General features: G+C 33.1%; 2 protein-coding genes and 1 pseudogene across 3 annotated transcripts; 2 read left to right on the forward strand and 1 right to left on the reverse strand.

Annotated features, from left to right (window-relative positions):
- The first annotated feature begins 560 nt into the window (after positions 1–560).
- On the forward strand, positions 561–6,012 carry LOC146943836 (3',5'-bisphosphate nucleotidase AHL-like). The gene is made up of 3 exons (XM_085742104.1): positions 561–2,020; positions 3,916–4,603; positions 5,442–6,012. The coding sequence occupies exons 1-3, from the start codon at positions 1,606–1,608 to the stop codon at positions 5,743–5,745; spliced, it is 1,407 nt and encodes a 468-aa protein (XP_085598230.1). The 5' UTR covers positions 561–1,605; the 3' UTR covers positions 5,746–6,012.
- An 842-nt stretch (positions 6,013–6,854) lies between these two features.
- Positions 6,855–7,898, forward strand: LOC146943837 (uncharacterized). Its single transcript, XM_085742105.1, has one exon. It carries the CDS (start codon positions 7,087–7,089, stop codon positions 7,582–7,584), a length of 498 nt encoding a protein of 165 aa, XP_085598231.1. The 5' UTR covers positions 6,855–7,086; the 3' UTR covers positions 7,585–7,898.
- Positions 7,899–12,547: 4,649 nt separating this feature from the next.
- LOC146943838 (NDR1/HIN1-like protein 13 pseudogene) lies at positions 12,548–14,744 on the reverse strand (annotated as a pseudogene). The gene is made up of 2 exons (XR_015025757.1): positions 14,605–14,744; positions 12,548–13,547 (listed from the first exon to the last, which is right to left on the reverse strand). The product of XR_015025757.1 is annotated as an NDR1/HIN1-like protein 13 pseudogene (transcript).
- Positions 14,745–15,079: the final 335 nt, after the last annotated feature.

Below are 15,079 nucleotides of genomic sequence, written 5' to 3' on the forward strand. Positions count from 1 at the left end.
TTGTTTTTAGACTTTCGTAAAATTTAACTGTACAACATAAATGATATGATAGGGGACAAACCAAAATTCGCCTAAATATCATCGGATGTAAATATATTAAATTTTGAAATTTGATGTCATGAAGATTCAAAAGAAAAAATCTTTAAATTGCAAGGTTGTAATCTAAAAAAGCAAATTTACAAAAAATAAACCACAATTCACTTAAATATCAAGAGGATAAAACACTATTTAACTCTATTTTCTTTTACCCGTGAGAGGGTGCTTGTTTTCTTTAACTTTGTTAGAATTCTTTTTAATACAAACTATAACATATTTGTTTGCCTCTTTGTAAATAAAATATATTAAAATATACAAAATTTATTTTAATACCCGTGAGAGGGTGCTTGTTTTCTTTAATTTTGTTAGAATTCTTTTTAATACAAACTATAACATATTTGTTTGCCTCTTTGTAAATAAAATATATTAAAATATACAAAATTTATTTTAATACATAAAGAAGAATAATATTATAAATAAAATAGTTTAAATGAATGAAAAGGTAAAAAAAAAAAAAAAGGAATACACCAAAATTTGTGATATCTCTCTTTTGGACAAAAAAAACTTGATATCCCCATATTATAGTTATTTTATTTTTTTGTACAAAAGTTCATATCCACCAATATCACAACAAATTTTAAAATAAAAAAGTGACTCTAAAGTCTCATTAAGTGGACCTCAATTCTATTTTATCACAATAGGTTAATAAATAAACAATGATAACTTTAGGGTTTGATATAGTGATAACAAGACATAACGTGAAAGTAAAAGTCTAGCTCCGGCTTTGCTAGTGGTTTTGGAGGAAATAAATGTAAATTTGTAAGTGTGTTGGAGTCCTAAAATCTATTATGTCTTCAATTTTTCTGTGTGTAGACTTATACAGAAAAGAAGTTTGATAATATGGAGTTTGGTCGGATAGTAAATAACTTGACCAAGAATTATCCCACTGTGAAAGAATTGTAATTCGTCGTTGTTGTAGCCCATTTGAGTACAATTGTTTGATTATTTTATAAAAAAACAAGAGTAAACATGAGTACAATTCTTTGATCGAGGCATTATTTTGTTACTCTAAATTTTTTGTATGCAATAAAAATATATAAAAAAACAAGAGTAAACCATTAAATTAGTCTATTAGTCTATGTTTTATAAATCACTCTCAAATTAGTTATCGATTTTATTGATATTTCAAACTAGTCTTTATCAAAAGTTTTTTAATTTGGTCCCTCGTCATGTGACAAAAACATAAAGATGAGAATCTAATAAAGAAAACTTCTGACATAGAGTCGAAGATTAATTTAAGAATGATTTGCAAAGACACCACCAATTTAGTGGTTTATTCAGATAAATAATAATACATTAGGGTAAGGTAAGTGAAGTGTGATTATTTAGCAGTTCTCAGCTGCCACTGAGTTTTGGTTCTTTGCTCCTCTCCCTTTCAATTTTAATATCAATATCAATATCAATATCAATTTCAACATAAACATTGAATATTGTTATCAAAGTCCAAGAGTGAAAGAGAAAGAAATTGTTGTGTGCGTTCGTGCGTGTGTGTATTCATTACACACAATTATGTCTTTCTCTAGCACAATAATCCGACCACGTATGTTGTTGGGACAAACAACAAGATTCAACAACAACAATGATGCATTCACACTCTCCCACGTTCTTCAACCACAACCACTTGTACGAGGTTCTTGTTCCATCTCATTCTCAACGACCCGCCACATTGGTTTTGTATCAAAATTCGACCAAACCTGTTCTTCTGCTTCACCTATCATGGAGGATGAGGATCAGAAAAAGTTGAGTTTTTTCTCCAAATCATCAGAAAAAGAAGATGATGAAGAATATTCCAAGGAATTGGATGTTGCCGTTAGAGCAGTGCAAATGGCTTGTTCACTTTGTCAGAGAGTGCAGGAGAGTTTGATTTCCAAAACCAATCATCAGGTTCAGTCTAAGGATGATAATTCTCCTGTTACTGTTGCTGGTTAGTCTTTTTCCTCAACTGGGTCATTTCATTTCATTTCATATACAAGTTCTTTATTTTTCCTCTGATTTCATTGTTGCCACATGGGTTTATTTGGATGTGTGCATTGGAATTGGATATTATATTGTCTTGCATCAAATTTCTAGAAATGTTAGTTGTTACGGCAGTTTTCGGTATTCCAACGGATAATTTTTCCGGTGTCCCTTAGCTTACCAACCGAGCTGCTTACTTGGGACGCAGCTTTTTGTAGTAGAGGTTTATTTAGTGAACTTAGCAATTATACAAACTCCAGTCAAAGATGCCTTTAAAAAATCGTTTAGTGGAGACACCACAAACTAGTGGAGTCTACTCTTTGTCTATGTTTCCATTTTTATATGCGGTCAAATTATGACTAGTGGCTTTTGTTTAAGAGAGGAATGTAAACTTTGTTTCATACAAAAGGACTTAATCAAACCAATATTTATTTCCTAAATTGGATATAAGTCAAGACAAAATCATTGGTGTGGAAAGTGAGATTTATGTTTGGAGGGTTGATGGATTTTCAAAATTTCACGTTTCTTATACAAGGAAATAATGGTTGGTGAAACTCTATGGCAGTACAGTAATATACTTCATTGCAGCAAATACTGTGTGAAACTGGATAAAATCACAGTAGTATTCTTTATTTTGTGTTGTGGTTACTGGTTTCTACGAAGGAAACAAAGGGCATGAGATTAGTTTAAGGAAAATTTGGTTGATCTGTAATGGTGTTGTCAATCGTAGATTGCGAGAAATAGTGGTTTACTCAAAACACTTTAGTATTATAGCGCCGCTATAGCCACTATTTGACAACGCTTTGTACTAAATAGTGTAACTCCCAACAATAATTGTCTGTTCAAATTCCGCCATGTTGAACCACTATTGCCGCTATCAGAATCACTCTTGATTTTCATTCTGCAATATTCATACAGTGATTTTGACGGCCTTATCTTGTTTCATAAGCAAACTACTCTTACCTGAACCGAATTGTTGCCTGGAAATATTGTTTTGCCTCAATTTGGCTGCGTCAATCAGATGCATAGATATATTGACTTTTTCTTGAGTTATTCACGTCTCTGATGCCCTGTTTGGAAAGAAGAAACACAATATCTGAAACTCACTCCTTCACCTTTTTGGGAAATGGATTCCTCAACTAGTGACGCAGGAACATCTCAGTCATCCGATTTTGATCAGCGATTTCAAACTTGTTTAATTTATTTATCGAGTTTCAAACTGAACTGTCTTATTTCAATTAACGACCTCCAATGCACTTAATGCAGGATTTCCTCACAGTAGGGAATCTAGGTCCACCTTTTTGCTGTGAAAATAAGAAATTCTATTGAAACAAACGAATGATTATAAATGAGGAGGATAAGTATCCTATTAGACATAATATCCTAAAAATTTAACTTGCAGTAGAAAATCTCCTCTTCCTAGTACCTTGCTTGGTTGCATCTCATGTATAGCTGTACTTAGGACTTCGGAAGCACATTTATGCCTTTGAAAGAATACAAATTTTCCAAAAGATTGAAAAATATTATTCTCTAATGAAAAAGTTGAGGTGATTTTTCAATTTATTTAGACCTTTCCAGTGTTCATTTTACATTTCCAACTTTACATGTTGCTATTAGCATTGAATTGAATAAGATGCAATCATAATTGGAATTATGATCTCATAATTAATTTATTACATATCATAGTCTCCTTTCTCATTGTAAAGTTCCAATATATGATCACATATAAGTTACTTTAACTTGAGCAAAGATCTATGATTAAACTTTTGCTGTGTCCTATGTTATATTTCTATACTATGGTTGTATGATGGTTGAAGCTTTTCTGAGTTTTGTACATAAAACTTCATTGTGCTGTTTGAATAGATTGGAGTGTCCAAGCAGTTGTCAGCTGGATATTATCTGAGTGTCTAGGAAGCGAAAATATCTCAATTGTAGCTGAAGAAGATGTTCAAACTCTCTCCAAATCTAATGCATCTGAACTATTAGACTCCGTGGTTAAAACTGTGAATGATTGCCTAGCTGAAGCGCCTCGATTTGGTGTTCAGAAGCCAAAATCATCACTTGGAAATTCAGAAGTTCTCGATATTATAAGTCGCTGCAACTCAACCGGTGGTCCCTCTGGAAGATTTTGGGTACTGGATCCTGTCGATGGTACACTCGGGTTTGTTCGTGGCGATCAATATGCTGTAGCTCTAGCGCTCGTAGAGGATGGAGAAGTGGTGCTTGGTGTTCTTGGCTGTCCAAATTACCCTATGCGGAAGGAATGGTTAAGTTATCAACACCGGTATCATAGGATTGTATCGAAGTTGACTCCTCCAACTTCTGAAAGTTGGAACAAAGGTTGTGTGCTATATGCTAAAAAGGGTACTGGAAAGGCTTGGATGCAACCATTGCTACATGTGAATAAGATGTTTGTGTGGCCAAACCATGCAATACAAATTTTTGTCTCTAACATTGACAATCCAGCTTTGGCCACTTTTTGTGAACCAGTGGAGAAGGCCAATTCAAGCCATTCTTTTACTGCAGGACTTGCTCACAGTGTTGGTCTCAGGTACATTTATCTTTTTTCAATTTTATTTCGACATCAATTACTCTCTGCCTCTCCCTTTTCACTTCTTGATCTTTGTTGTGTGATCATCGATGTTGAAAGAGAGAAAACAAGAGGCTATGGTGAATACTGTGTGTTTCAACTGCGCAACAGAGATTCTTCAGATAGACTTAAATTTGTTTGTGAAAGTTTACTAAAAATAATTACAGGGTATTCTACTCGTTGTTACATGATATTCTTATTTACACATCATATTTTATTTTCAACAGTCGACATATTAGCATTGGATTATTATGATGTTCTTGTTCTTTTTAAATATCCCAGATAAATTGCTACAAGATAGATTCTAAAATTTAAAATTCATGAATAAGGTCGAATAATCCTGTTGAATTAGCACTCTTGTGATGAAGAGGTTGTTAAATAAAACGGAAAGCAGAAATTGTGATGTGTAGTTTTATATTCCACACCTAAATGTATGGTTTAACTAGTTAGATTCCTATTAATATCTGTAAAAAAGATTGGAAAATTGAAATCATTGGAAAAGATAACCAAGACAACATAAATTTGCCACTGAGGATATGTATGAATAACTTGTGTTTATTTACTAGAATAAGCATTTATGAGTGTTTCGGATATCTTATGGAAATAAGCCATGATATGTCCAGGATAGCTTATGTGAAAACAGTTTGACTTTATTTTATATTGTTATAGAAATAGATTATACATAAACTCTTAAATGATAAGCACTTATGCCTTAAGCGCTTAATTAAGTTGCTTATCTAAACGGAGCTTAAGCATATTATAGGTTTATAATATAGTTGTTTTTTTATGGTGTGTGCAGGAAACAACCATTAAGAGTATACAGCATGGTAAAATATGCAGCAATAGGTCGTGGAGATGCCGAGGTATTCATGAAATTTGCAAGGGCAGGTTACAAGGAGAAAATATGGGATCATGCTGCAGGTGTTATCATCATACAAGAAGCTGGTGGAGTGGTAACAGATGCTGGAGGATGTCCCCTAGACTTCTCAAAAGGATTATATTTAGAAGGCTTAGATCGCGGTATAATTGCTTGTTCTGGAGCCTCATTACATGGGAAAATCATTGATGCTGTTGATGCTAGCTGGGGTTGTTCTAGCCTTTGAGGCTGCTTCTAACCATAAATATAAATGTATATACTTAACAAATAATGTTAATAATTTTCAACTCTTAGTTTTGGTTTTACATAATACTATATGCATTGACATATTGGTAACATAATTTTGTTTGGAAGTATACTTCCAGATACATGTGGGAAGTCAGGATTGGAAAAAGGAAACTTCCATTTTTTGGTTGTGAGTGAACATATGTGTTATAAGATGGGCAAATAAACTTCCATTTTTTTGAATAAGTATACTGCCAGTTCAACAGCTTATATCAAAGCACTTATATATTTGTTAATGGTACATTAAATTAAATGCATGTTCAGTTTGATAGTGAATTTGGCGAAATTTTGGTGACACTATGATTAACAAAATTACAGCGACACATTGTGATTTTAACAAACTCACTGTCAATTCAAAAATGTAAATAATATCTCATAGGATGCGCGGAGAATAGAAATGTGTTGTTATGTGTCACATCACACATGTAAATAAATGTAATAGGCAGGGGGGACAGGGGGTTACAGAACAAATGTGTATGTCACATTGAGATGTTTGTGAGATGAGCATTGATGCTCCAAGTTCAACAAGATATTTGAAATGTACACACATCGGTTTGGAGAAAGTCAGAACTTCATTTATTGCATTGAATAGCCTGTTGATTTTTTTGGCACCACAAGTTTGACCTGTCTAGAAGTTAACTTGAAGAAGAAAAAATTGTGGGTCCTCACAGTTGTACAATTAATAACTATCTTCATTGGCGAAGTGAACACTTAATTTTAAAAAGAGTCTCATGTAACCACATCATTTTAAAATAAATCACTCAATACTTGTCTTAATAACTAACATTTTAAAAACTCAAAATGTATCACATACTAATAAACGTAAAAATCTTAGTCGAAATTTAAACTTTATTTCAGTACACTATAAAAATCTAGTTCCTTCCACTAAAAAAATTTGATTGGAGTCTAGGTTCTTCCACTAAAAACAATTCCATTGGTAACAAACTTGCACTTTTTATGTAAGACCTTATTCAAATTGATATGTAACTAACAAGTAACAAAACACGAGTCTTTAATTTGACACACTAGTGGGGTTGTGCTTGTGCATGCAAGTAAAATTGACATTGGATCCAAAAGGTTATGCATAGTATAATAAATGGAGGCAGGCAACCGACTTAAAGATCATAATTAATCTCCCCATCTGTCCTCCAAACCCTCCTAATAAATGAATATATCTACATTCCATTAACATATTTAAATATTAATTCATATCCCTCCTAGCTATATCTATCTTCACCTTCTCCTCATATCTCATAAGTATATTTTCCCTACACCAAAAAAAATGAAAACTATGACCACCTTTCTCTTGCTTACTACTCTATTGCTCATAGCTTCCTCATCTTTGGCAACCCGACCCGTTTCATCCGGATCTTCTCCTTCTACTCAAGTCAAACACCCTAAGGACAAAAACAACAACCAAGGTGGTGGTGGTGGTATTCCAGCTGGTGGTGGTAGTATTCCAGGTGTTGGTGGAATTCCAGGTGGCTATTTTGGACCTGGAGGAGGGTTTAACATTCCAGGATTTGGAAACGGGTTTGGTAATGGAATTGGAGGTGGATATGGATCCGGTTATGGAGGTCCAAATGGAGGACACTCTAAAAATGGCATAGTAAGACCTACTGTTGTGTGCAAAGATAAAGGTCCATGTTACCAGAAAAAGTTAACATGTCCAGCTAAGTGTTTCTCCTCATTCAGCCGTTCCGGTAAGGGCTATGGCGGTGGTGGCGGTGGTGGTGGCTGTACCATTGATTGCAAAAAGAAGTGCAGTGCCTATTGTTAAATGAAGTGCATGCATTAGTCATAAATATATGATAACAGTTGTTGGTGTCTAGTACTAGACTATGGTACTAGTATTAATATTATTATGTATGAGTATGCAACATCTTATATAATATATGGTCTTGATCAATCTTTTAGATAAAATAAACATAGTACATGATTTCCACATGGATAGGTGAGTTTCTCTGAGGAGCATTATATTGTGGGATGCTTCTTGATGGTTGAGAGGATTATATTGTGGAGTGTATTTTTTGCTTAATATAGACTATGATGATGATATGCTAGTTTTATATGATTACTAGAGTTGCATTTTAAGATGTGGTTAGTCTGGTAATTTTCCTTTGAATGCATTAATTAGCCTTTGGTGGAAATGCAATTAATTTCGGTAGGAAATTTGTGATAAGAATCGACCAGTGACAAAATAAAGTTTAGGTCAGTAGATGTGATATGAACCGATCACCCTTAACTTAAACAACTCCTATATAGATATAGATATATCGTGATTCATCACCAAACCATGAATGCAAGATGTACATTTTTTCAGAATACAAATTTAAAACGTTTACCACACTTTTGAGATACGAATTCATTTGTATCACCTAACAAATGAAGCTATCAAAATTAACTAGATCACCAAAAGATAGAATAGAAGTATGCACGCTTTGTCCAGGTCCATTCAACGTTACTTTGTTTACTTGTTTTTGGTTTCTCATAACTTTCCTCCATATATAGTCATATTAAAGACGTGTTAAATATTGAGTCATGTTAAATAGCGTCTCCAGGACACTAGTTAAAGAAACTAAAAAAAAGAAAGTTTTAAATGAAAAATAACACTTTTTTGACTTTTGAAGAATTGATTAAACAATTTCTAATGGGGAATTAGTCACTTTAGTCGCTGAATGGGAAATGAGCAGCCACTTTAGTCCCTGAATGCAGAGAAATTGCAAAACAGTCCCTGAATGTAGACTTTGTTGGTCAATTTCAGGGACTAAAGTGACTAACGGAGTCCATATTCAGGGACTAAATTGACTAACGGAGTTTGCATTCAGGGATTAAATTGACTAACAGAGTCTACATTCAGGGACTCTTTTGCAATTTATCTGCATTCAGGGACTAAAGTGACGACTCCTTTCCTATTCAGGGACTAAAGTGACTAATCTCTCAATTTCTAATACAATACCTACTATATTTGTTTTCTTAACCAGTATCTCAAGAGCATATGTTATCATTTTCTTTTAAATATGGATACATCTCCTAATTGATATTTCGTTATGTTTTGAACGTTTAACATATTCCGCTGCTATGTTTTGAACGTTTAACATATAGCATATTCCGCTAGACTCAACCCTGTTTAATTACTTGCTTTGAGTTTTGATAGATTCGAAACCATGTTCATTTTGTGATATGTAGGTTAAGCAGTGTGGCAAGTATACTATTAGATTATGAGTACTTAAGGTGAGTGAATAATACATTAGTTCAAGGCAACAAAAACATATGTGCTTTGGTAATCAACAAGGAACTATTTTTACCTCACTAGAATGAGACTAATCGGGTCCTAAATCTACAACACATCATTTACAACTTTGTCATGCTCCCCTGGACAAAGCTATATATAATGATTATGTATATTTTTTAAAACAAATAAAATGAGTATAAATTAAGATAAATTTATTTAAAACTATAAAGAATGAATTCGTAGTTAATTTAAAAGAATATAAATCTAAAATTTAGAAAGTAAGTGTTTCTACATGTGTCATTTTTAATTTTAATCGAAAATAAGATAGTTCGGGTCTTTTCATCAAGAAAAGAAAAAAATACACATTCTAAATTCTAATCAACTATAATATTTTTCTGCCCTCGTTGCTAAAAAGGAGTGAATCATCAACTTCGTCCTTAAATTTGCAAGTACCAATCAAATATGTCCCCCAATTGATAGAAATATTAAATTGGTCTCTGAATTTAACAGACGTCCGTCAAATTCATCCCTCCGTTCAATCTCCCAGTTAGTCAGGCTGGTGTGTCAATCTGCATGTTTTGTTGTGATGTCCACGTGTCATCCAGTCCTCCACGTGTGCAAGGACCATTTTTATTGAAATGATACAAATTTCACTTTTCACTTCCAATTTTTTTTTCTTTCTGTTTTTCCTCTTTTACCCCTCATAAAAGGATCGATTTGATAGTACGTGTAATAATTTAGGGACTAATTTGATAGAAAATTTTATTGCAGGGAGTAAGTACAAGGAGGTATGACATGAGTGCTCTAGTTATTTCAACTGAGAGGTCTAAGCAAACATCAGTGAGGGGTCCTGCTCCAGCACATCCAACTGCTCTTGGACTTATTAGAGTACCATATCCTGGTTATGGGCCATCCGGTTCTACTCATACCCAATTCATGGAGTTTATCACAACCCCAGGATTTCCAAAGAAATGATGAATGATACCTGGTTACATTATGGCTTATTTATTCTAAAAGTGCTTTTGAAAATGTAATATTTATACTTGTTTAAATTATGCCCCCTGATTCGGTTTCTTTTTGGCTGTGTAATATATAAGAACCTCCTTCTATGACTTATGACTCGTTAATGCCCCATGGTTGAGTTGTTTTTCGTTATGTAATATTCCTACACTATTAATGCCCCAAATTGTGTCTCTTTACTTTTTACTTTGTTCTGAACATATATGCATCAAGGATCAAATCGATACCTGTTTATATAATTCAAGGACTTATTTGATGATTTTTTCATAAAATGTAGCGATCGATTTGATAGTTAGGCAAATAATTCATGGACTAGTTTGATGTTAATATTATGACAAAAAGTTTGCATTCATTCATCTTCAACCTCTTTTCATTAAGGGTATTACACACTCCTAGTACAATACAGTAGCATGTTAAAAAACTCAAACAAGCAAATTATGAGTATCAAATACTTAATAAACCCAAGCTCCCTTCCTACACAGTCAACTTTGTTCATCAACCTTACCCTTCAAACCTCTTCATTTCCGCTTTCCTTAGCCTTAACCATATGTTGGACCTTCTCCATCGATCTTGTCTTTCTTCCCTCACCGAGGGAGTATTAATTAAGGAAAATTACAAAAACCTCCCCTAAGGTTTGGTTAAAAGATACACACCTCCTTTCTAGTTTCAAAATTACAATTACCTCCCATGAATTATAACTCTGTTAACCATCTGTTAATTCAGACTTACAATAGATAGCCTTAGTACTATATATGAATTATCCCTCTCTATATGATTGAATGCATCAACCGTTGCAACTAATTGAACCAACAATATTAATCCAAATCTTTGGCGATGGCAACAAGCAATCATGCGGTGACACTATAATCCTCTCCAGTCTTCAATTTGCTAGAAGCCACCCATGAATGTGTCTTTTAGCAATCCACACCTCAAGGTGTGATTTCCACTTTTTAGTTATAACTTTGCTAAAAGACACCTTCATAAAAATTAGTTGGTGTCTTTGCTAAACCCCCCCCCCCCCCCCCCCCCACACACACACACACACATAAGATCAAAGTGAATTGGTAAAGTTTCATGAACAAACTATAACAATTGATGTCTTAATCTCAATCAAATCCATAACAGCAAGCCAAGCTCCTTCTAAACAAAATCCTATGACAGAACCCAATCTCATCTTTGATATGGTGGCGAGGCATCACGGTGAAGATGAGAAGTTTCGTGGTGGCCGGAAATGGTGGAAGGCTGGGGGCAATAGGAAGAAGATGACTGATGATTCTATGATGAGAATTTGGGGATTCGGGAATAAAGAAAGTATGGTAATGAGAATGGCACGTGATTCATTTATTGAGGGGTTTTAATCTCAACCACACATTTTAATCTAATGGCTTTTATTTATTCTTATCATTCTCATATATAACTACTATATATATATATATATATATATATATATATATATATATATATATATATATATATAAGTTAGGAATTTGTTTTTGATGTGTTTTAGGTTTTTTGTGTGTTTAAATTGGCTTGTATGCTTCTACTACATGGTGAAAGTGTGAAGCTTTGTTTCATACCCACGAAAATTTAGAACATAATTGCCATGATGGAGAAATTGCTTAGTTCGTTACCGAGGCATATCAAAGGGAATTAGGTGGAAGGAGGGCGTCTTAAGAAAAACACTTGAATGGTCAAAGATTATGAATGTCAGCTTAAAGTCTATTTGCATTTTAACAGAAAGATAACAATGTCAAGAGAGAAAGGAGATATCAATCTATTTAATGAACATTTAAGGAAGGTTAGTGTCTATTTTAAAACTAGATGATGTATCTTTGTCATTTAAAGAAAACTCAAGGGAGGTGAATGTAATTTTCCCTATTAATTATCGTTTGACTCTGAACGATAATTAAAAAATTTCAATCATATTTCTATTTTAAAATTTAACACAGGACTTATTTTGTTGTAATTATTACAAAAATTCCATATAGAAGTTAATAAATAATAAGTGAACTAATAGAAGTAGAGGTGGGAATAGACTCATCAGTCGAAAGGATTTAGCTAAACGGTCGGTTCACAAACTACAAATCATGCTTAGACCTTAAAATTTTTGTCAAGTCAATATTAGATAATGCAAAGGCTAACTCGACCCAACCTATTCTCCCTCCTAGATAGAAGATGTCATTACTAAATTGTTTTCCTTACAAATATACTAATCTCTCTTAAATATCTTATATTCATTTCACTCTCAATTTCACACTTACAATTGAATTAAAACAATCCCATTACTAAAAATATTTTGTTTTGGGAATAACTCTCTTAACTTGTTGCTAACTTTGATCTTAGGCATGGTTCTAAAAAACAGTCATTTATCATGAAAATGGCCGCAATAAAAAGTTATTGGTAGTGTCTGACATGACACATCATTATTGTCCAACACGGTTATTCTCTTTTTTAACATAGTGAACAAAAATCACAGAAACAATCATAACCACATCAAAATCATATGATTTACCCTAAATGTTTCTCCTTTGATGAAAGGATCGTTACACTTCAATTCAAAGCCTAATTAGCTAAAATATATAGATTTAAACAAAAGCAATGTAATATTCTAAAAACCTAAAATCTTAAAAGGATTTCATTTTCATATTTCCATTACAAAATATTCACTCTGAATTTATCACAATTACTAGAAACAATCTCAGGATTCGCCCTTAGTCCATCCAATGTCACACCACAATCAACGTTAATGGCCATCTTCCACATTTTAACAGACCCTACTTTTATTTTCACATATGATCTTAGCTTAACGATCAACAACACTTCTAGTTCTTCAGTCTGCACCTCCACCAACGCTTTTTGATCCTCTCTTCCTAGCTTGTTCCCTTCTAACACCGTCTTTAATACCGTCACATTATTTGATGGTTGATAAAACTCTGGCAAAATACCGTTACACAGCTTCACGTTGTTATAAAATATTTCAGCCGAGCTATCTTTCTCATAATAGATTTCAATCTTGTCGTTAGGGTTACTAGCCCTAACAGTGAGGTCAAACTTCGGCAAGATTGTTGCCTCGGAGTACGGCCATGTTGTGTTCATTTCTTTGATGTTGATGTCTTGGATGGAGTATTTCAGCGCCTTGGGACGGAAAATGAGGTAGAGAATGCCAGTAGCAATACCGAGGAGCACGATGAGGAGGAAAATTAATGCGATGAACCAACAAAAGCAACGGCATTGCCGATTAGGGCGTTGTCTTAGGCGAGTGTATTCTTGGTAGCGGCGAGCTTTCTCCGACGGAGAGACGCTGAAGGTTTGATTCTTGGGAGCTTTGATGACTATGGCTCTCTGCGGCGGATTAAGCTCATTATTCACCGGCTTTGGAGGTTGCTTAGGTGCCACGACATCATCTTGTTTGGTTGGTGGTGAGTTGTGGGGTTGAGTTTTGTCAGCCATTGAGTGTGTGAGTGAAGAGTCAAAGAAGCTAAATTTATCTGCAATTACAAATGCAAATAAAGTTGTAAGAAAAAATTGTGAATAGATGATACAATCATACAATGCACAACAAAAGAACAAGTATATGTGTTCCTGTTTTTAGAAGTGAATGTTAATCCAGAGTTTGGGAGTGGCATGATCATAAATTGTTCCACACATAAACCAAACTCATTTCTCTTGAATGATTCGTATGTGGTGCAACTCAGTAATCATATGAACCATATGAACTCGGGCTCATTAACTACCCTTCATAAAAAAAAAAAAATTAATTGAAGAATTGCGCCCCTTAATTCTTTTGGTTAAAGAATTATAGTTGCGGTGTAACTTACACTCACTCCTTAAATTAATAAAAAAAAAAAAAAATTACGACCCTTAATTTTCGTTAATAGAGTCTGTTTTTTTTTATATATTTTGGTAAAGTTAATATTTATTTTTAAAAAAATTGGTAAAGTTAATATATTAATACTAATTGTGTCAAAAGAAAATATATTAATACTACAAATAAATAAACTCCAATAAACACCATCAAATCATAAGAAATCATATACATTTTGATAATTTGAGGACATGTTTTTATGTTTTGTATTTGGATGTTCAGTGCGTTCAATTATTATTTCAATTTGAAATGAAACCGTATGGACAATATTGAGGATAGATTTTTCTATATTGATAGAGAAACAACACTATTATAACTAGGTAGATATGAAGGGAAAGAAGAAGAAAAAAACTATTCCACCATGATTACTAGGTAATTTTGTAAGCACAAAACTTATGTGTTTATTTGTAACATTCATCACTTATAATATATTTTTGTAGTTATAACATACTTCAAGGAAATCACAAGTAGTCATGAATATCATAAGTAATGAAAAACACAAAAAACATAAAAAAGCACATAACTTTTGCCCAATTCATTATTGTTAATCATATGTTTTAGCACTTGACTTGGTATAAATAATTTCTGTGCTAAATAATATTGAAATCGATGGAAAATCATAGAAAATGTCGAAGAAAGATAAAAATGAATGATAACTACAAAAGTGAACAATAACTTACATGAATGAGTGAATAGAGGGTGGAGACAAACTTTTATTGCAACACCAAGATTCTTCTAGGGATGAAGAGGGTATGAGTCTATGAGATGAGGATAATAGAGAAGAGTGAACAATTAGTATACAAGAACGCGTGATATTAATTGTAGAATGACCATTAATTTTTGTTCAAAAATAAAGTAAACATAATATCGCGCAAATAATTAAATTAAGGAAATATGGGATCATCCCAAACTAGAATTTTTTTTTAAAAAGGCAAGGAAGAATAAATGTTAAAGCAAATTGGTCAAAAAGATTAAAGTGTCTTGGATATAACATTTGGATCTGACAAGTAGCAAGGGAGAAAAATCAGGTGAATTAATTAACTGCAGAAATAATGGTAAAAATAAAAAATTGATACTGGCAATTTTTATATTTATAGTATTAATAAAGGGTATATTTGAAAGAAAAATAATAATAAATGTATTTAAAAATCTATA

Source organism: Medicago sativa, chromosome 2, assembly GCF_051527215.1.
Source record: "Medicago sativa cultivar Bolivia chromosome 2, Bolivia_mono, whole genome shotgun sequence".
Classification (NCBI taxonomy): Eukaryota; Viridiplantae; Streptophyta; class Magnoliopsida; order Fabales; family Fabaceae; genus Medicago; species Medicago sativa.